This window comes from Petaurus breviceps, unplaced genomic scaffold (genome assembly GCF_028583685.1).
Source record: "Petaurus breviceps papuanus isolate PSGF00001 unplaced genomic scaffold, PetGlider_PUasm1.0 79, whole genome shotgun sequence".
Lineage (NCBI taxonomy): Eukaryota > Metazoa > Chordata > Mammalia > Diprotodontia > Petauridae > Petaurus > Petaurus breviceps.
Window position 1 is genome coordinate 16,046,482 of NW_027186523.1, and position 23,569 is coordinate 16,070,050.

The following is a 23,569-nucleotide window of genomic DNA, read 5'->3' on the forward strand; positions in this document are numbered from 1 at the left end:
TATGTTATGAAACTGATTGTTTTATTCCATGAATTAAAGAAAGTAAAATAAACATTTTTTTAAAAATCACTGAGGCCAACACCTCACTTTATAGAGGAGGTAAACAACGAGGTTAGCTGACATGCTCAGAGATCACACAGGCAGTAAAAGGTAGAACTGGCATTTTGTCGAAAAGCTGATGGTTAAATGGCCTGCCCACAGACTAAGAAAAAGCCCATGTGTATAGCATCTCCTAGAAGCAGGCCTGTCAGTGACTCAGCAGAGATCATATTTGCTGCATCTGATAATTCAACCCTTATATTTCAAAAGACATTAACTTGCTACCTTGGAGTTTGTCATTAGTTAAATTTGTGGAAAGTCAAGATGAAATGGTGATTTCACCAGGAAAATATGAGCAATACATAGCATATTGTTTTAGAAGAAGAACATCAAGTTTATCTTTCTCCTCCTTTAGCCTTAAGAGAGCTGACAGTTGGCTTTACTTCACAGTGAGCCAATCACATTGTAGTTTGAGAGAGAAGATTCCACAAACAGTCAGTCTGTTTGGGCAGTTGCCCACAGGTTTCAAGAGAGTCCCTGAATTGAGGGACATTGAGATCAGAAGCTAGAGCCTGGATGGCTTCTTCTAAAATGGGAAGCTGATGGAAATAAGCTGCAAGGAGGACTCAGTAGTGAGGTGGTAGATTCCTCGGGGGAATAACTGCTAGTATCATCTTTGTTTCTACTTTGTCATCTTTTTCTTCCTCCAAACCTTGCTTTCCAGCTCCATCTTCCCCATGCTTTGGCCTAAATTTCCCTTTCATAAAGTAACTCCCTTAAAGTATTAATTACTTAGGCCATGCTCTCCATTTGTCTGTTCTTTGCTTCCATCTTTTTTCCTCAATTCAAGTTTTTAGGCCCTTAGTAGCTTGAGGTTTTAATTGCTCCATGAAGCTTCATTGAATAACATTAAAATTATCAGAAGGCATTTACATCCCTAATTGTATATTCCCCACCCAATATTAGGCAGTATACAAAAGGGGTTATATAGAATTATTTCTCCCTTGTATATAGCCTTTTAAGGTTTACAGAGGATTTGCCTTTAATAACTTAAATTCCAAGATGAAAACACATTTATAAGACATAAATATAGAAAAGAAATGTTAAACCAATACATGATAGGTCAGACAACTACAGAGTTTTGAAACAGCCAACATGTGTATATCCTTAGACATTCCTCGGTGCAGGATCTTGGCCTGCAAAGGTCTGCTTTGGCTAACTTTAGATATCTTTTTTTATTGACTGTCAAATAATCTTGCATTTTACCTAAACAGGAATATCAATAATTGATTTTGAGGCTAGGGAGAGAACTGATATAGTAAACTATGGCTCTTTCTGATTGAATGGCCTTCGCAATGTGATAAGTTAGTGCCTGGAGGATGACAGCTTCTGTCTTTATTTTCTGGAACTAGATTTATTAGATTATGAATTTTTTTAATATCATTTTTCATCTTTGTATCACCAGTGATACAATGCCTTGCACATAGTAGACACTTAATAGACATTTGGTTTGGAATTAAAATTTGAATTGGAATGTTCTAGAGTTCCAATTTCCAGCACATCTTCTATCCAGTTGATTTCCAGGGTCATAGATTTAAAGCTCACAGGGACCTTAGGGCTCATTAAGCCCAATATACTTACTTTATAAATTAAAAAAAACTGAGGCCCAGAGCAGTTAAATGGATTGCCCATGGTTACAAAGGTAGTAAGTGGCAGAGCCAGGATCTGAACCTAGCTTCCCCTGACTAGAATACAGCATTCTTTTTTGCCACTTTAGACTGTCAGTCTTTTCTTTCAGAGTATAAAATGGTTTCCATCTCCCTGTATTTGAAAACAATATTTATATGACTATCATGTGGTACTTTTTAAATTGCCAAATGAAAATCAAGATTTCTAGTTGGGGAAAGAGATGGTCTGGAAATTGAGTTTAATGCTTGGAATGCATCAAATTTGGTGGTCTGTTTTTTTTCTATTTGCTAATCTGCTTAGCATAATTTGTCATTTTCAGGACATCACTGGTGACTCCAGGATTCCCAGGACCATGACAGACCAAGAAATGGAGCAATTAAAGACGCAAGTTACTCGTCTTCAAGCTGAGAAGGCGGACTTACTTGGCATTGTATCAGAATTACAGCTCAAGCTGAACACAGGCTCCTCTGAAGACTCATTTGTTGAAATTAGAATGGCTGTAAGTTACCAGTTAAAGACAAAGGAACTGTCTTTTGTCACTTTTTCTTTCTGATGCAGGAAAGATAAATGATGCCCCTTTTTTTTAAGTACAGCCTACTTGATGTGGGGAATTCATTCCCCTTTTTAAAAACTACTCTAAAATATTTGAAATGAGATTTTGCTTACTTTTCAAAACAAGAAGAGTTGGTCTGTTTTTAAATAATGAGCAAAGAAACATTCTATAATTTAAAAAGAATGCCTTACATTAAGAACTATTCTGATTTGGTTATTAGTCTGGGCCCCCAGAATGGCATCAGATATTTAATAGATGATCTTTATCTAGTTCTCTCAAACTAGGATTTACATAGTACCACAAAATTGAATATAATAACAGATACTGCATGTCTGACACATACTTTTTCCTCAAAATTTTTTTGGGGAACATGTATCACTATAGTATCTAAATAATCAGCAAACATGTTAGGCAGCAAAAAACGAAGATAAACTCTGAGGGAGCCTCTGCTCTGTTATGGTGAGATGAGATTGGATGGTGGGTCTAAAAGATCCCCAGGAAGAAAGATTAGTTATCATCTTTCCTGTCTTTTTTAAGACAGTGTTAATATCTTTTAAAGGAGAAAAGATAAAATATTTGTCAGGATAAAAGAACTAAAGTATGTGGGTATATGTGTAAAGGAAGAAAGAGGGGCAGCTAGGTGGTGCAGTGAATAGAGTATTGGCCCTGGAGTAAGGAGGACCTGAATTCCAATCTGGCCTCAGACACTTAATACTTTCTAGCCATGTGACCATGGGCAAGTCACTTAACGCCAATTGCCCTGCCTTCCGCCCTGCAAAAAAGAAAAAGAAAGAAAGAAAAACAACCTGTGTTCCAAAGAACCAGTAATTTTGGTGGCAACCAAAAATGCTGGTATAGTACCTGGAATTGGTGCTTAAAAAATACTTGTTGATTTTTTTTTATGATCAGATTTAAGAGTCTCTAAGGTATGACTTTAGTAAACTAAGCAGACAGCAAATAAAGTACAGTAAGTACTATTTGAAAATAGCTTCTGTAATCAATACATCTAAACCACCCTAATTCAGATGATTTGTAGCCATAAAATTAAAGAGATTTTCTAACTCTCCACTTGAAAATAAAGTTAAACTTTGTGGCCATAGCCTTTCTCTAAGTTACTGAAGGTTACTAAAAGCTAATGGGTTTTTCTGAAGAGCTTTGTTTGCTGCAAATAAATTGATAAATTCAGAAAAACCTCCTGCTATATTTGAAGTTCTCAAATGAAATTCCTTCTTTTGAAGCTCTTAACTAGTAAGACACTCTTCTTCACAGGTGAATAATAATTGTATTGGCTCTCAAAGCTAGGATAAAAACATTTTTCTTGCTTCAGTGAATTGGAAATATTGCTTAATAATCTGAAAAACCCCATACAATAAAAATAATTTATAACATTTTAATATTTTTGAAAGATTTTTTCCTTTGTACATATTGCAATGTAAATGTATTTTGATGTCAGTGTTGCGTCTTAGTCTTCCCTGTGCCCTAAAGATCATGCAGCCTATAATATGTATCTAACAAGAACCATTTTGGAAAAGACATCCTACTCTGTTAACTTTATAGGGTGAAAAGTCTGTCTCCTCCACTTTGGTTATAGTAACTTCCATCTATCTCTTTTCCTAAAATGTGAAAGACTGGAGGGAGTTGTGAGGAGATAGAACTAGCATGTGTGCCTTATTTGCTTGAGGGGAAAGAGGGACTACTAGAGAAGGAGGTAAGAGTTTTGCTTTCACAGGGCCAAATTTACACCTTTACCTACTGAGTGACTATGCAAAAAGGACCTTAATTCATTGTAATATTGAATAAAAAGGGGAAAATTAGCTTCTATTCCCTTTGAATGAATTAAACATTTTAAATACTAATAATTTTTCTTGGTTCCTTGAATTGAGTGTCTTTAAAATTCTTTATCTATTCAGTTTCCCTCACTTGATTGTAATGATAAAGCATTTATCTTTGGTATCTGTTCATTGTTAAAACTGCTCTTTTTTTTTTTTAATTTCACAGGAAGGAGATGAAGCTGGAGCTCTAAAAGAAATCAAGAATGGTCCTGGATTGATAACTCCTGATCCCATTGACAAGTAGGTAGAATAATGACTAGCTACTTTAAAATATATCAAACAAGCATTATAGTGAGAAACCTTTTAATTATTTTGACTTCATCCCCTGGTGGGCAGAAGTATAACTTTTCATGTATTTATACTACTCATACTTGGAGAATATTGTGTTTAAATGTGATTTATTATAACAGTAAAAATAAAGGAAAAAATATAACAGTATTTAGAGTTGCCTTAAAGACCAGCTAATGTATGTTAAAGAGAGAGGACCAGGTATTTTATGTTCCCCAGACAAGAGGAAAAAGGATAAAAAGGTGAAACAACTCACTTTTAATCAATAAGTCTTTGGTAGAAATTGGAGTAGAATCCATGTCTCCTGATATCTACACCAGTGAATGCTCCGTTATCTGAAAAGGGTGCATCTTTATACATTTGCCTCTTCCCATCTTTCATTAATCCTACTCATACAGTAGGATGACTAAGGACTTTATAATCTTGCATTTGAATGAGTTGTATTACTTTTAATGTGTATTGGATGAGGAGGGTGGCCTGTATAACCTGAGAAGTATCTTGGTTAGTGGAAGGAATGATGGACCTGGAGGTGGGAAACCTTGAGTCTGAATCCTGCTTATAACATTTAACAGCTGTATGACCATGGGGGAAGTCACTTTACCTGTTTCCTTGTCTGTACAATAGAGGTAATGGTATTTAGCTTATCCTGACAGAAGTATTTTTAAGACGTTGAAGTACCACATAAACATGAGTATATAATCTGTCCCAACTAAAGATTAGATGGGTGATGTGGGCACATGTTGGGCAGCTAGGAGGTCCAATAGAGTGCTGGGCCTGGAGTCAGGAAGACTCATCTTTTTGAGTTTACATCTGACCTGACATTTATGAGCTGTGTAACTTTGGGTAAGTCACTTAACCCTGTTTGCCTCAGTTTCCTCATCTGTAAAATGAGCTGGAGAAAGAAATGGCAAACCACTCTAGTATCCTTGCCAAGAAAACCCCAAATGGGGTCATGAAGAGTCAGACATGACTAAAAATGACTGAAGTAGGGACACAGAAATATGATAAATCCAGACTTGGGGTAGGGAGGGGGGCTTAGTTAAAAGAGAAAATATAGAATGGACTTGCAGGGGTGGAGCCAAGATGGCGGAGTAGAAGCACAAACTGCATGGGCTCCCACTCCAATCACTTCCAATACATGTAAAAAATCATGTAAAAAATGACTCTAAACAACTTTAGAGCTACAGAACCCACAAAGTGACAGAGAAACAAATCTCCTGCTGAAGGAAGCCTGGAAAGCAGACAGGAAGGGTCTATCACACCAAGCTGGGAGCTGAGTGCAGTCCAGCATGGGCCACATGGTTCCAGCCACAGGGCAGCCCAAACCAGTGACTGCCAGAGCAAACTTCAGGAGAGTGAATCATCAGTAGCTGTGGTAGGTTCCAGACTTCTCAACACAAACACCAAAGACAAAGTAAAAGGTCAGTGCGGAACTCTGTTGGAACGGGGGGAACTGAAGAGCACAGTCTGGCCCCTGCCCCCAGGGCAAGAAGCAGTAGAGGCTCTGCAGCTCCAGCTGCTGTAGCCTGGCTATCTCAGGAGCTCCTGGCCTGCAGATCATAGGGGGACCAAGCAACCATTCAGAGAGTAATAGCTCTTGCTTTAACCTGCTTGAATCTGGATCATGGTCTTGGGTGGTGGTCCTGGGGTGTGTGACCAGTGAGCCAGAGCGTGTGGGGGCTGTAGAGAGGGCGCCCAACTAATAGCTCCAGCAGCTTCAAAAACCCCAGCAATTTGGGACAGAGCTCTCTCCATTCTGGAAGCAGAGTTCTACCATGGCAAAGAGCTCAAAAGACAAGTAATTGTCTGTCAGTCTGAGGAAGCACAAACAGACCGTAGAATCCTCTTTTGGGTACAAAAAGGATCAAGGCATGGAGCATGAGGAAGACAGCTAAGTCAAGACTCCTGCATCAAGAGTCTCCAAGAAAAATACGAACTGGTTACAGCCCATGGAGGAGCTCAAGAAGGACTCTGAAAAGCAAGTAAGAGAAGTGGAGGAAAAATTGGGCAGAAATAAGAATGATGCGAGTCAACAGCCTGCTAAAAGAGATCCAAAAATACACTGGAAAAAGTAACACCTTAAAAAATAGACTAACCCAAATGGCAAAAGAGGCCCAAAAAACCAATGAGAAGAAGAATGCCTTAAAAACCCAAATTTGCCAGATGGAAAAGGAATGTCAAAAACTCACTGAAGAGAATAACTCCTTCAAAATTAGATTGGAACAACTGGAAGCTAATGACTTTATAAGAAATCAAGATACCATAAAACAGATCCAAACAAATGAAAAAATACAAGACAATGTGAAATATCTCATTGGAAAAACCCCTGACCTGGAAAATAGATCCAGGAGAGATAATTTAAAAATTATTGGACTACCTGAAAGTCATGATCAAAAAAAGAGCCTAGACAGCATCTTTCAAGAAATTATCAAGGAAAATTTCCCTCTTATTCTAGAACCAGAGGGCAAAATAGAAATTGAAAGAATTCACCAATCACCTCTTGAAAAAGATCCCCAAAAGAAAACTCCTAGGAATATTATAGTCAAATTCCAGAGTTCCCAGGTCAAGGAGAAAATACTGCAAGCAGTCAGGAAGAAACAATTTGAGTATTGGTGGAAACACACTCAGGATAATCCAAGACCTAGCAGCTTCTACATTAATAGATTGAAGGGCTTAGAATATGATATTCCAGAGGTCAAAGGAGTTAGGACTAAAACCAAGAATCACCTACCCAGCAAAACTGAGTATAATGTTTCAGGGGAAAATATGGTGATTCAGTGAAATAGAGGATTTTCAAGCATTCTTGATGAAAACAGAGCTGAACAGAAAATTTGACTTTCAAATACGAGAAGCATGAGAAGGTAAACAGGATAAAGAAATCATAAGGTACTTATTAAAGTTGAACTATTTACATTCCTACATGGAAAAAAACGATAATTGTAACTCATGAGGCTTTTCTTAGTATGAGGATAGTTGAAGGGTATATATATGTATACCTATATATATATATATATGTATGTATAGGAGGGTGTATGTGTATGTAAATATGTGAGTGTGGGCATATGTATGTTCATGTATACATAGAGGGCACAGGATGAGTTGAATATGAAGGGATGATATCTAAAAAATAAAATTAAGAGGTGAGAAAGGAATTTATTGGGAGAAGGAGAAAGGGAGAAATAGATTAAGGTAAATTATCTCATATAAAAGAGGCAAGAGAAAACTGTTACAATGGAGGGGGACAACCTGATTCTCATTGAATTTGGCTTAATGAGGGAATAACATACACACTCAATTGGGTATCTTACCCTACAGGAAAATAGGGGGTAGGGGACATAAGAGGGAGGATGATAGAAGAGAGGGCAGATTGGGGGAGAGGGTAGTTAGAAGTAAACATTTTTGAAAAAGGATAGGGTCAAAGGAGAAAATAGAATAAGTGGGGGGTGGGATGGGATGGAGAGAAATACAGTTAGTCTTTCACAATATATGGAAATGATTTGGGTAACTACACATGTACAATCTATATTGAATTGCTTATCTTCCCAGTGGGGGTGAGTGAGTAGGGAAGAAGGGAAAAAATCTGGAACTCAAAGTTTTAAAAACAAATGTTTAAAAATTTGTTTTTACATGCAACTGGGAAATAAGATATATAGGTACTGGGGTATAGAAACCCATCTTGTACTACTAGAAAGTTAGGGGGAGTAACGGGGTAGGATATAAGAGAGAACAGATTGGGGGAAGCAGTATTCAATAGGCTTGCTCTTTTGGGGTGAGAGGTAGGGGAAAGACGGGGAGAAAAAATTGTAACTCAAAATCTTATGGAAATAAATGTTGAAAACTAAAAATAAATAAGAACAACAACAACAAAAACCCACTTGCAAAGGAAAAAAAGAAAATACAGAATAGAAACTTTTTTTCAAAATGTTTGAGTAGCCATATAGTGAATTAGTAGACTTCTTACTGTCAACCCTAATACAAGACGGTCTCTACCGAAGTGCTACAGTGGTCTGTCATTGGCTCTGTACTATTTAACAGTTTGTTTTTAAATTTAATTTAATTTTATTTGTTTTTTTGGGGGGGAGGGCAATGGGGGTTAAGTGACTTGCCCAAGGTCCAATCTAGTTTTTGTGTTAAGTGCCTGAGGCCAGATTTGAACTCAGGTCCTCCTGACTCCAGGGCCGGTGCTCTATTCACTGCGCCACCTAGCCACCCCCAGTTTGTTTTTTTTTAATACATTATAAAAATCCGCAAATGAGATAAGGCTGGACCATATGGGAATAGCTAACACTTTGGATTACAGTGTCAGCATTTTAAAAAGATCCTGATAAGCCAGAATATCGTCTTAGAAGAAAAAATTCAATAGAGATTAATAAAACTTATATTTGTGAAGTTGATATTTTTGAACACAGTATCAAATGAGAAAAGCAGTGCTGGATAGACAGTACTTTAATCTGAAGAAGGTTAAGGTTTAGTGTACTGTAAACTTCATATTAGGCAACAGTGATGGCAGCCAAAAAAGTTAAGGAAATTTTAGACTGTATTAAGAGAACAGTGTCCAGGACTAGGAAGGTATTAGTTCTTCTGTAGTCTTCCTTGTTCATATCACAAATGTAGTGTTGTGTCCATTTAGTTCTGAGTGACACATTTAATAGGATAGAAGAGTGGTGAAATGGCTTGCAATCATGTCATAGGAGGGTGGGTTGAAGAAACTGGTGATATTTAGTTTAAGATTAGAAGACTTAGGAGGAGATATAACTTTCTTAAAATACCTGAAGCATGGATTATGGGAAGTGTGGAAAAAGGATTAGGTTTATTCTGCTTAGTCACAGAGGACAAAACTAGAAGCAATAAGTAGACATTTTAGAGAGTCAGATTTAGGTTTCCTATGAGGAAAAACTGCCTAACAGTTTTATAATCCAAAAGTGGCATCAGTTACCTTGAGGGGTTCCTTTTAGTAGAGATTTTTTGTGTGTGTTTTTGTTTTTTGTTTGCTTTTTGGAGGGGGGAAGGTAGGGCAACTGGGGTTAAGTGACTTGACCAAGGTCACATGGCTAATTTTTTTGTGTTAACACAGTGTCTGAGGCCAGGTTTGAATTCAGGTCCTCCTGATTCCAGGGCTGGTGCTTTATTCACTGCACCACCTAGCCGCCCCATAGTAGAGATTTTCAAGCAAAAGCAGGATGACCCCTTTTTGTCAGGTAGAGGGGACTGTTAAGGAAGGTGTTGGACTAGATGGCCTCGAAGGCCCTTCTGATGCTAATTCTGTAATTTTCATGATTTAGAAATAAATGTCATTTAGTGATAATATAAGAACTCTGCCTACTGACATCTTATCCATCCTTAATAACCCAGTTCAGATGCTATATCCTATATGAAACTTTACCTGATCTTACCCCCTCCCTCCTCACAACTGGAAGTGATTTGACCATCCTGTCACCTGACATTTTATAGTCTTTTGTTATAGGCCTGCATTCTAAATGTAGTATTATAAATTCTAAATGTAGTATTACCTGTGTATGTCTCATCTTTCTTGCAAGCTCAAAGTCTTTATGAGTTAAATTAGTCTAAAATGAACTAAATAACCTGAATTAATTAATAATTTAAATAGTATTTTTGTTGATACCTTCCTCAATTTTTTTCCTTTTTCCTCTGATGACTCCTTGTTTTTGTTAGAGGACTTTTCTAGCACAGAAAAGATGGGGAAAGAAAGCAATTTTTGCTTGAAACTTTTGGGTAAATTTTCTTTCTTAGCTACATTTATTCTAAGGTGCTTCAGTGACTACAAATTCCTTTGCTCTATTTATTGTCTTCTTACGAAATTGTTATCATTATCATTAAAATTGACAAGAAGAAGCCATTTTACGCAGACTAAAATCAAACATTGTAATTAAAAAATTTTCTTAATTCCAGTGCTTCTCCCTCTGTAAATTATTTCCTGTTTATCCTGTATAGCTTGTTTTTCATATATGTGTTTGCATGTTACCTCCCTTATTAGAATGTAAGCTTCTTGAGGACAGGGACTGTCTTCTGCCTCTTTGTATCCTCAGCACTTAGCAGAGTGTCTGGCACATAGTAGGCACTTAATAAATTTTGGTTGATTGATAAGCAATTATCCATGTCCCATTTTGCTATTCTATAAGAAAATCCAGATTTAGCTTCTCATTGCATTTATCTACTATAAAGGATCTTTATAGGATCTCCTGGGGCCTTACTGTTCTCAGACAGCTTACTGTAGGATTCCAGTTCCTTCTCAGAACATATTTTGCTTTTGACAGACCCTTACCTCTTCCAGGGATTTAACCTATTACAGGTTTCTAAATCTTCACCTATCTTTTAAAACCTAACTCAAAATGTTAAGCCTACAGAACCTTGCTGGGTCCTGACTCCAGTTGATTACCCAATTCTGTAATCCCCAAAGCTCACCCTTAGTTAAACCAGAAAGCCTTCTCTTTGCACAACAGATTTGAGAGGGGAACAAAAGTAGTGAAGTCATAGTTCTAGCCCTCAAGGAACTTCATGTAGTAGGGGAGCTAAAACATGTAACAAAAAACTAGACTACGAAATGGAACTTAAGTGCTTAAGAAAAGTGCTAGTGAAGTGCTGTGAGTAAAGGGGAACAGCCCCTTTGGGTGAGTAAGCCCAACTTGGGTGTTGTAAGAGCATTGTTTTTATTCACTTTGCTGTTTCCTTTAAAAACAGCAGAAGAGATTGATATGGGAATTAAAACTACCAATGATCAAATAAAAAGAAACAGTAAAAAGAAAAAAAACTGTTATCAGTGAGTAAGAGCTGATGAATGGCTAGCCTGTTTAAAACAGACTTATGTTTAAAGGAAATAATCCATTTTAAGTTATAACACTTTTACTTCCTGATCCATATGTTTTAACTTTTTGTTCTTCAATTTTACTAAAAAATAACACTTCTTCTCTACATAGGAAATCTGTAGATGGAGCAAAAAATTATTTGGAATCTGAGGAATTAACTGTTAGTCAGCTTCTACTGTGCCTCAGGGAAGGAAATCAGAAGGTGGAAAGACTTGAAACTGCACTCCGGGCAGCTAAAGACAGGTATAAAACATATATACATTATGTTTAGAATACTTTCAGGACCTCTTAATTTTTACAAAAGAATTTTTTTTAAATGTGAAGTACAGGGGCCGCTAGGTGGTGCAGTGAATAGAGCACCAGCTCTGGAATCAGAAGGACCTGAGTTCAAATCCAGGCTCAGACACTTAACATGTACTAGCCATGTGACTTTGGGCAAGTCACTTAAACCCAATTGCCCCTCCAAAAATCAGATAAATAAATGTGAAGTACAAAAGTCTGTTTTCCTAGAGTAAGAATTGTTTTCCTTGCCTAATAGCATCATTGTGAGATTCCATTGAGATAATGTATCTGAAGATGCTTTTAAAATTTTACAAACGTGTGATGGTGATGATATGAAATAGCTTTACTTTTCTGATAGTTATATCTGTTAACATATGATTATTAATTTCATGAAGGTGAGGCTAATACTACTACTTGAATATAATTTGAAAATTCAGTTTGCCCAAAATAACTTCAGATGAAAAAGGTTTAGATTAATTATTTCAACTTTAATCTGCTATTGACAGTCAGGGTTGGAGTATCTCAAGGCTTTTTGATATTTTCCCTGTAGCCTGCTTATTAATCGGTACCTTTATAAAATAGAGACACACTATAGACTAGCTACTAAATTTTATCAATGTCCCATGCCTGAACAGCATGATACTTTTTCCTTGGCCCCCATAGGAAAGAAGTAGCAATTTGTTAGAAACTGTGGAGAGGAAGATTTGCTCTTCACATCATAAAATATTTTATATCATTTAGAGCTAAACAGAAGTATAATGCTCTTCAAGCAAAGGCTGGATGATACACTTGTTGGAGGAGTTAGAGAAGGGATTCTGGTATAAGTACAGGTTGGACTGGAGGGTCTCTGATGTCCTAATTTGGACCCCTATCACAAGACTCTAAAATGCACTTCCTTAAAAGCTCTATTTGATACCTTCATATTATGTGATTGGTTACATCATCTCTAATTAGTTGGTTGAACCAATGAACATATTAGCAAAGCTGGAAAAGAAATGAAAAAAAATGAACCTCCTTTCTTTATTTGGAGAAGCAGGAAGTTGTGGGTATGGAATGTTACCTATTCAGTCAGTATTCCAATTAGTTTCATTTAGCTGGTTGGTTTGTTTTTTTACTTTGTTAGGAAGGGCTCACTGGAAGATAGGGCAAGGAAAGAAAGCTATATCCTAAAATGATTGATTTAGAAACAAAAGAACATCAGTAAATCTTTTTAAAATAAAATAAACTTAACCCCAACTGCCCTCCAAAAAGCAAAAGATAAAATAAAATTTAAAATGTTTAAAGTCAGGAAAGAAGTGAATTAATAATCATTGTTTTTTACATCCCTATTACTAAGGCTAATTATTGTATGTTGGTGGTATTTATTTTTCAAAAGATTGAAAGGTAGTTTGGCCTTGTGGATAGATGGCCAGATTTGGGGTCAGGAATATTTGGGTTTACTGTAATCGGCAATTTTGTAACTACCTTCAAGTCATGTAACCTCCTTGAGCCTCAGACAGCTCTCCTTAAGGCTCAAGGTTATGGAGTGGTCACAGAGTTCTCATACTGACAAAATTTCCAGTTCTTGAAAGGGAGTATTTCTAGTGGTTCTTTGTTCCTTAGGTCCTTAATGGCCATTAGTTATCAAAGTGTATTTTAAGTAGATCCATAACACTTTTGTATTTATTGTATTTACTATTTGTATAATTTTAACATGATCTGTATAGAGAAACTATCTTATACAGCCGCTATCTTCAAATGAATTATTACTCTCTGTTGTAACATGGACAACCAAGTGGGGTTCAGCCCTTCAGATTATAGCCAGTGATCTAGGGCTACCCGTTAGGGTGAATAACTCACTGTTTCACCAAGGGCACCATGAGAAAGAGTCACCACATCAGCCTTGAAATGACCCTGACAGCAATGGAATTCCACTTCCACAAAGTGTATCTTTTTTTTTGACCCCAACTCAGTTCAGTATTTAAGAGGCAGGTGATTTTTTTAAAAGATTTTTGTGAGCATTTTTCTGTCCTTTTCCTTATTCCCCTACTGTCCTATAGTCACTGACAAATTGGGACTGAGAAGTTCCCAAACTATAAGTATAGAGAGAATTTTGTTTGAGACTGGCTCTGAATTTAATATTAAATATATAATATTTACTATATACTTAGATAATTATAATATATTTTGATGATTAAGTGAGATAATATTTGTAAAGTGCATCCTTAGCACAGTGTTTAGGAGATAGTAAGGATTATATAAGTGCTTATTCCCTTCCTCCTTTCCTATTATATATTACATACCTAATATTACCACTAAGTAATAGCATTTATCTCTTCTTATATAGAATACATTTCATACTTCTTGACTGTAAATGTTTTGTCTTTTTTTTCTTTTAGTGGAGTTTATTTAGAGCAAGGATTCTTTTTTTTTTTTTTTAAGCAATCAGGGTTAAGTAACTTGCTCAAGGTTACACAGCCAGTTATTTCTGGGTGTGGTGTTGAGTATCTGAGCCCGGATTTGATCCAGGTCATCCCGACACTGGAGCCGGTGCTCTTACTCGCTGAGCCACCTGGCTGCCCCTAAGCAATTGGGGTTAAGTAACTTGCTCAAGGTTACACGGCCAGGTGTTTCTGGGTGGGTGCTAAGTGTCTGAGCCCGGGATTCGATCTCCAGGTCTTCTCAACACTGGAGCCGGTGCTCTTACTCGCTGTGCTACCTGGCCGCCCCAAGAGCAAGGATTCTTAACATATTTTGTATCTTAAACTCCTTTGGAGTCTGGTGAAGCTTACGAGTCACCTGTCAGGGTAATATTTTTAAAAGCATAAATTAAATACACAGGATTATATTTGTACTGAAATACAGTTAGCAAAATATTTTTAGCTTCACAGACTCCAGGTCAAAAACCCCAGAGCTAGAGAACCATGAAGGTATATTGTCCTCAGTCCTCTGTATGTGAAAATACTCATTTGGTTTGTTGCTTCAAGTTTGATGTTCATGTCTGAACATTATTACCTGGTGATAACTATTTCATCAAATTAAATGAGCATTTGTTATCTTTGTAATACAACTATTATATTTGTCTAAAGTATATTCACACAGTCAGTTGGTTCAAATGTATAAAAGCATTTTCAATAACATTAACTTTCTGTTCTAAGAAAGAAATGAACCAACTTTCATTCAGTATCTTATCAACTAGAAAAGCCTTAGTACCAACCTGGAAGTAACAGTACTGTTTTCTTTGCTTCTTAGGAAACATTAGTGATAATTCCTCCCTGATATCCTCAAACAAGGGAAATCTGAAACCAAAAAATGAAAGCACTGGGATTCTGTTACTCTGACCTAATGTGGTATTTTTAAGAATGACAGAACACATCTAAAATGATTTTTGTTTTGTTTTTTAAGCTGAGATATATAAAGTTACTTTTATAGAACCTCTTCACAAAGAAGTGAATCTGTAACCCAAAATACCAAGTTATAAAGAAGGCACTTAAATCTGATTCTGGAGTATGTTATTTGGGGCCAAGAGAGTTTTACTGAGACTAGCATTAAATAAAATGTGAATTTCCTAAACACATATCAGTTTATAGCAGACCTGTGTGGGACAGGAAGGGATGTGCCTAGAAGTAATCAATTCAGTTTCAGCAAACAAATACCTGCTATGTTCAAGGCATTGTACTAAGTGCTGTGGGTAAAAAGGGAGATAAAACCAACAGTTGACTCTTAAGGAATTTACAAGTATGATGAGTTAGCTAGTGACCAAAAGGACCATAGAAATCCATATGGTGATTACCAGATAAGATGACTGACACTGTGATCTAGCGCTTTTCAGGTAGGTTATGTATGATGGTACTCTAAATGTTTGGTGGTAACTCTAAGTCAGGATTTCTCTGCACCAATTAGGGCTGTTTACCCTCTGAATATTGAATCACTAGTAATAATATTTTAGAATCTAATTAATCTACAGGAAAGAAGACTACACTGTTTTGTTTTCAATTTAAATTAAATATACCAAGGAGTAAGGTAAAAGAGATGTCCTGTCACTCCAAAGCACCATGGTAACAGTTCAGCAGTTTTAGAGTTTAATGTTGGAAACTTATAAGAAATAACAGTGTTGTTTGTTGCTCTTCTCAGTGGAGGTTACTTAATGTAATTTTGTTATGAAGTGAAAAATTTCACACCTGTCCTTTCAGTCAGCTAGCATTTATTAAATGCGTTCTATGTACCAAGCACTGTGCTAAACACTGGGGATGCACAGAGAGGCAAAATCATTCCCTGCCCTCAAAAAGCTTACATTCTTCTAGGGGAGACATGTAGATAAATAGGTATATATCAGACATGTACACAGTAGTTAGAAGATAACCCTAGGAGGGGAAGGCTACAGTAGCTACAGGGACCAAGAAAGACCTCCTGTAGAAACTGTCATTTAAGCTGTCATTAGGGCAATTTAGGGATTCTAAGAAGTGGCATTGAGAAGGGAAAGTAAGTATTCTAAGTATGGGAGACATCCAGGGCAAAGGCACAGAAAAGAGTGTCCTGTTAGAGGAACAGAAAGTAGGACAGGATGGCTGAATCATAGAATATGTAAAGGGGAACAGATTATAAGGAGACTGAAAATGTAGGAAGGGACTTGGTTGTGTTATTTGAAATTCCAAATAGTTTTACATTTGATCACGAACACAGAAAAAGTAGGAAGGGACCTGGTTACAAAGAACTTTAAATGTCAAATAAAGGACTTTGTATTTGATCCAGGGGGCCAGTGGAATTTATGGAAGAGGAAAATGACATGGTCAGACTCATACTTTAGGAAAATGTCTTTAGCAGCTGTGTGAAGGAAGGATTGGAATATGAAGAAATTTGAGTTAGGGAGACCAATTAGAAGACTATTTTAATAGTCCAGGTGAAAAGTGATGAGGGTTGGGGCAGCTAGGTGGTACAGTGAATAGAGCACCAGCCCTGGAATCAGGAGGACCTAAGTTCAAATCTGACCTCAAACAACTTGACACTTAACTAGCTGTATGACCTTGGGCAAGTCACTTAACCCCAATTGCCTTGCCTTTCCCCCCAAAAAAAATAAATAAAATTTTAAAAATTAATGAGTTTAAAAAGGTATTCAGGAAAGGCCAATAATACAAATACACATACAGAGAGTTTAAAATAAATCCCTAAATAATGTAGTTACTTGAGAACAAACAAGGCCTATATTCTAGATTAGTTTAGGACCCTCCTTGTTTTTTTTGTATTAGTTCTTAAGCATATTACATCTTAAATCCTCTGCTAGCCAACTTTGTCCTAAAAGAACAATTCCATAGTTAGTCTTTAAGCATAGTATAACCGTGTTCCAGTTAGCACTTCTGCAATTGTCATTCCTCTTCAGACCTCAATGAAAGTAACATTGGAATTTCTCAGACTCACAGATTTAGAAAAGAAGGCAAGAGATCATTCTGAGAATGGCACCCAGACTGAAGAGGGTCCTGGAGAAGAAAAAGAAAAGGAGAAAAGCATAGAGACTGTGGGTAACAGAATTCAAAAACTGTTTCTCTAACATGTTTCATAGATATGCTATAAGATGAATACTGCATTATATTACCGATTACACCCCTAGAACATATTATCTGCTTTGAGAACACAGATATTTTATTTATACTAAATATTTATCACCACTCTCAAGTTTTCTTGATTTGAATTTCATTCTGTGCAAAATTCATTGAGCCATATCTTCTTTCTTGTAAATGTAGGAAATCCTGGCCTGGGTATTTACTGCTGTCAGGCCTATGCTGTAGCTTTCCCCTGAATCTCTTAAGAGACTAGGAAAATTACAAAGGCAGGTCTTGTGAAAATGGGAGTTTTTCTTGAGAATTTATATATAACTTAGTTTATTTATATAATTAATTATATTATTATTTATATAATTAATTTATATATAACTCTGGATTACTTGGGGGCCAAACACATTTGAAATATCAGAAAATAGAGATAGTCCAGAAAGTTTCTTAAGACTATCTCCTTGAGGCAGCTAGGTGGCACAGTGAATACAGCACGGGCCCTGGAGTCAGGACGACCTGAGTTCAAATCGGGCCTCAGACACTTAATACTTACTGGCTGTGTGACCTTGGGCGTCACTTAACCCCAATTGCCCTGCCTTCCTCCCTCCAAAAAGCAAAAAAAAAGACTTTCTCCTTGTTGATTGCTACAAAGGTAGAAGATTTAGGTAAGGTAGATATATTTTATAAAGGTTTCCAAGTTGACCTAAAAGAGCCTACAGGGCAAAACAAGGAAGTTTATGTGGGATACAATAAAATACAACATTTAAATAAAAACCTCATTTCTGCTTAACCATCTAAAGTTGGAAAAGGAAGCTGAAACAGGGAGGCTTACCAGGAAGTCACAGAAACTTCCAGTACTGCTAATTCAATAATTAGCTCATTATAAAAAGTGATTGACTCCTCTTAGACTTCATAAAAGACATTACTCCCCTATATGGAGAAGAGTCTTGCATTAATGTAGTCACAGAATAAGATCCAGATAAATAAGGGCTGGTTAAACAGTTGTATTTCTGGAAATTTAAGGCTGAACCACAATCGTGATTAAAGTTGTAATGTAGTCATTTATTCTGATAGAATAAGTTAAGGATGTGAAGGAAGGAGAGCTATTTCCAAAAACTACCTTTATTATTTTAAAATACATTAACATGTATTTATGAGTTATTGACATTGAAAAGAGTTCCATGACTATTAATATCTTTATTTTCAAATTTACCAAAAACTGGTAGCAGAGTAATCAAACTAATGAATTTTGTTTTGTGTTTTCAAGAAAAAGCAAACCTGGAGTAATGACCTTTGCATGTTTGAACTTTCTGTTGGACAGGTTGGAAGTGAAGTGGAAACACTGAACCTCCGGGTGACAGCTTTGTTTAAAGAGCTTCAAGAAGCTCACACTAAACTCAGTGAAGCTGAGCTGATGAAGAAGAGACTTCAGGAAAAGTAAGAATAAAAGAGAGAGCTGACTTGCATTTGGAAAACAAAAAGAAACATGTTGAGTTAATACAATAGTAGTAGTAGAAAAGGAAAGACCTAGTCTTCATTTTAAAGTCAGAAAATCTTAATGTCATAATAGCTTCAGGCATATAAGTGAAAAGCTGTTATGACTTTTGATAACCTTGTATTCCATGTGTGTGTGTGTGTGTGTGTTTGTGTAAAAGTGTTTCCATGTAAGGTATTTTAATGAGTAAGATATACCTTCTGAGAAGGTTGTGTGGTTTGTCCTTCATTCTTTTTATTTTTATTCTTTTTGCTTTTTGCAGGGGGGAAGACAGGGCACATGGGGTTAAGTGACTTGCCCAAGGTCACATGGCTAGTAATTGTTAAGTGTTTGACACCAGATTTGAATTCAGGCCCTCGTGACTCCAGAGGCTGTTCTCTATTCACTGTACCACCTAGCCTCCCCTTTGTCCTTTATTCTTGAAGAGGACCATGACATCAAGGAAATGATGACATGACTTGTAGTTGACTTAGATTTAAGTCAGGGAGGGCTGTGCAAGGTCACAAGCCTCCCTTTCTCCTCCAGAGCTATCGCAGTCCAGTGGCCAGATATTGATCAGGATGACTGAAGATGGCCCTGGATGCAGTGGGGAGACCTTGGCCCTTTCAAGCTGAGGTCTTTTCAAGTTCTCACTTTGAGAGAGGCAATACCCATTCATTCAGTGAATAGACCTCTTTAAGAAGTGAATCAAAGGATGTTCCCTTTAATTAAAAAAAAATCAAACCAGGAGGGGAAGACCCTCAGGGATGCTGACCAAAAGAGATACAGTTAGTATTAACATTCACTCTGAGCCAGGAGGGCCCAAAAAATAACCATTAAATGGCACTTGGACAGGGACCTATTGTTGATACAGAGTGAGTTGGGTTTAAGATTCAGTCTTTGAAAAAAGAAATCTAGCCAGTAAACCCCAAATTAACTAGATAGCTCTCAGCCATCAAAAATTTCCCTTCCTTTGGGCAAAACACCTTCAAGTAAGGACCAGGCAGGTGAGAGGAGAGGACTTTGTTAGCAATAACATTCAACTAAAGGGGAAGAGAAAAGGAAGAAGTTGTAGTGTTTTAATTAGAAAAATCTTTTCATTGTAGATCACTTATTAAGGGTAATGAGTAATATGAGAAGTTTATTAATGATTTTAAAAATTCTTTAAGTATATCTTTTTATTCTTCTGCATAGAGCACTAGTTATTGTTAAAACTGATTACAATTAGGTATTTTTGTGTTTTCTTCTTAGACTAGAGAAGTTCGTACATGTCTTAATAGCACATAGGCTATTGGACTTGTTAAGTTCATTTTCCAGATAAACTAAAGTAGTGTTCAAATAACAGCTTCAGATACTGCTATTTTCAAGGTTACCAGTACATATTTGTAGAACAAAGGTGCTTTTTTTCATTTTCCCTACGCTTGCGATAACTATATGATTGTCTCTTGAAAGAGATTTATCAAGTTGTAGTCATATACTTTGAATTATAGGTACATAATTTACAAGAACAGGAGCAGTATTGCCAAGTCTAATCCACTTTGGGAGGAACATCTTACTAATAACTGCTGTGGTTTTTGAAAATTGTTTAAAAATAACCACAGTATCTCCTAAAAGTGACTGAAAATTTAAAGTGGGTTAGTATTTCATGTGGTACTTACTAACTGTGAAATTTGTTTTTGGTGATGACAGAGTGAATGAGTAAATAAACTTCGATTAGTAAGAAGGCAAATGGGAGCTGGCATTATGTTTTGACAACTAAATAAATCCCTATACATTACATACATGCTTTACATTTACTGCATAAGCTTAGAATTTTAAATGTGTTAAAAGTCACATGTCAGAAGTTTAAATGATATTTTATGCATGGCCACAAGTTGGGTTCCATTCTGACCTAGATGGCTTAGAAGTGAAAGAACCATCTCCATTCCAGTTAAATCTCTGCCCTGCCCTTTTCAGGTGTCAGGCCCTTGAAAGAAAAAATTCTGCAACCCCATCAGAGTTGGATGAAAAGCAAGAATTAGTATATATCAACAAAAAGTTAGAGCTACAAGTGGAGAGTATGCGGTCAGAAATGAAAATGGAACAAGCCAAAACAGATGATGAAAAGTGAGTTTGGAATAAATGAAAGCACTGATAAAAAACGGAACGAAAAACTCCTTTGTAAGAGTGGAATTCGGGGTATGAGTATGTACAAGGTTCCTCTTTTAACTCCCAGACTTGAGTAACAGGAAACTCTTCTGGTGGGATAGCACTTTTCATTAGGAAAGAACCATAGGAGTAGAGTGGAGGAAGAATTATTTTCTGGGTGGAGCTATTTTTCCTGGTAGGTAAGAAGTTGAGGGAGAAAGGAGGAGAGAAATACTAATGCATATTTATATCATAGTTAGGGGAGGCATTTTGCTATTTAGGGGAAGAGGAGAGAATGTAATAAAATCACTGATTTTTTTTCCAGTCTTCCAATTAATATTTTTCTTTGTTGAAATAGGTCCAAATTTGCCATTTTACAGACTACACACAACAAGCTTCTTCTTGAACATAATAATGCACTGAAAACAATTGAAGAACTAAAAAGAAAAGAGGTATTTAAATGAAAAAAGTTTAATTACACAGAGAGTAGAGAGGAATATGATTCTCTGTGCGTGTCAGCTGTGCATGTGACATAGCTCAGTTAGACATCAAAAGTTATTTTTAAGTTTATAATTTTTAGTGACTTAGTGTTGTTTATCATCTGTTTCATATGTGTGTAATATACTGTTGTGTACAAAAATGATACTTTTGACCAACTCTTGATGATATTTTGATATTTGTGATAGATTTGTGTGGTCCATCCACATATGCCTCTTGTGATCAATGTCATGCACAGTGAGAGAGGTGGCTGGGATTAGAAGTGTTTTCTGTCTCTACAGAAACTGACCTACGGTTGATTGCCCAAACTGATAGAGTACTTTAGCCAAGCTAATACCTCTCATAGTGTAATGCTTTCGATTATGACAACTTTAATTGGAGAAAGTTTTTTGTTGTCATTCTCATCAAATTATAATTTTAGTGATTCCCATTAGCCCAGTAGAGTTATAGTTTATTTTTTGAATTGTCCTTTCACTTGTGCTTGTCCCCTTTTAACATAAACATTTTTCTTTTTTTCTACTGATTACACAAAGAAATTACATTTAAAAATAATATGAATTAATTACATCCTCAGTCAACTTAAAGGAATTTAGCTGTTGTGAGTTGGTTTTGTTTATCTTTTTTAGTCTGAGATTAAGTATTAAATCCTACCAGGAAGTCAAGGGTCCTAAGTTGGTATTCACTGATATTTCTAAGAAAATGTGAAAGAAAAGATAGCAACATTTGTTGTTAAGAGACAGAATAACTAGAAACCAATGATTTTTCCACACATATTTTATCTATTATTTGACTAAAAGATATTTTATGGTTTCAGTATTTTCTCTTCAATGAATCTTTTCTAACAGGCAGAAAAAGTTGACAGCTCAGTGATGAAGGAACTAAATGAAAAGCTTGATTTAGCAGAGAGAGCCCTGGCTTCCAAACAATTGCAAATGGATGAGATGAAGCAAACTATTGCTAAGCAAGAGGAAGACCTGGAGACCATGACTGTCCTCCGGGCTCAGGTACAGATATACCTCACACTTAGTAAATTTAGACATCGCCTAAACTAATGTTTATTTCATTGTGAAATAAAACCATAATAACATTGGCAGTAATTAGTAATATTTAGTACTTTCATATGTCTTGTCATCCATGTACTTTAAAATCAAATATCCATATTGTCAGTCTTTAAAATTTAACTGGAATGATTTCTCCATATGTATTACTAAGGAGAGGTAAAGAACATGTATTTCTGTGGTGGCAAACTATTCCTCCCTGGTCTTTTACTGTCCTCTTAGCACATACTGATATTGAAAGAGTTCGTAAACTTTTCAGTGTATTGGAATATGGACTATTCTGTTTATGATTCCTATTCTTAATAGTAAAATAATAAATCTGGTATTTAGCATACATAATATCTTTTTAAAAAGCTTTATCTAATGAGGGCTATACTGTTAGGCATTAACCTGGGAATCCCCGGCAGAGCAAATGTATTATCAGAATTAGGCCTTCTTTTTGCAACCTGTTGGGGTAGTTGATCTTTTACTGCTGAAGCTAAAGGTCTTTACTAGATCTCTTTGATCCCATTAGCAAGAACACGCTAAAGAAAGGGAATTCTAACCAGAAGTTTTTTTAAGATGTGTTTTTGGCATAATTTAAACTCCCAGGTCTGACTTTAGCTTTGGAAATCAGAACATCATGGTGAGCTAAAATTCTGTGGCAAGCAACAGTTTTGCCTAAAAGACTATCAGTTATCATGGGTGGCAAGTTGCAAAGTCTCTTTAAGTGTGTTCTTCACATTATTGACACATTTTACTGTCCTCGTGTATTTAGTCCATTAGACCATTCTATTTTACTATTTTAGAACTTTTCTTTAATTATTAATTGAAGGAGAAAATTATATTCTCAACGTTGGCTTCATAGTTAGCTACAGATCATGATTTATTATCCTTTTCCTTGTAAAAAGGATAAGAAAAAAGTAAAAGGCCACTTGATTTCTGATTATTGGTGAAATACAAGGTGATTAGTATAGATATACTGCTTAGGTATTGAAAATCTAAGTGAAATTTTATATCATTCAATTTTTGTGTTTTATATTTCATGTCCTTTGATACAATCTAGAACTTTAAGAGCTTCCTCTTATTGTCATTCTTTTAGACACATCAGCCTTGTTTCATATATTTTCTTTTTTTCCTCCTTTTTCTTTTTAAATATTTTAGTTATTTTTATCAGCTAAAATCTGCCTTCTCATTCTCCCATCCCATCCCTCTCTGCCAGTTGAGAACACAAGAAAAACATAAGCCATTACAAACATATAGTCAGTCAGAACAAATTTCTACATTGGTCAAATCCAAAAAAATTTGTCTCCTTCTATACTGAGTCTTTCTCCTCTATATCTTGAGGTGGGTAGCATGTTTCATCATTAGTCTTTTGGAAGTGTGATTGGCCATGATTTT

General features: G+C 36.1%; 1 protein-coding gene across 3 annotated transcripts in view; it reads left to right on the top strand.

The window, feature by feature from the left end:
- Positions 1–23,569, top strand: part of LOC138175843 (optineurin-like) — a 54,267-nt gene that overhangs the window by 11,785 nt on the left and 18,913 nt on the right. For 2 of the 3 annotated variants that reach the window (XM_069106413.1, XM_069106414.1), the window contains exons 4-11: positions 2,048–2,227; positions 4,280–4,353; positions 11,337–11,468; positions 16,896–16,998; positions 18,354–18,469; positions 20,463–20,612; positions 20,992–21,085; positions 21,977–22,135. In XM_069106413.1, coding sequence (XP_068962514.1) covers positions 2,048–2,227; positions 4,280–4,353; positions 11,337–11,468; positions 16,896–16,998; positions 18,354–18,469; positions 20,463–20,612; positions 20,992–21,085; positions 21,977–22,135 — 1,008 coding nt within the window. The remainder of the gene's footprint in view (positions 1–2,047; positions 2,228–4,279; positions 4,354–11,336; positions 11,469–16,895; positions 16,999–18,353; positions 18,470–20,462; positions 20,613–20,991; positions 21,086–21,976; positions 22,136–23,569) is intronic. The other variant, XM_069106415.1, reaches the window with a different exon arrangement.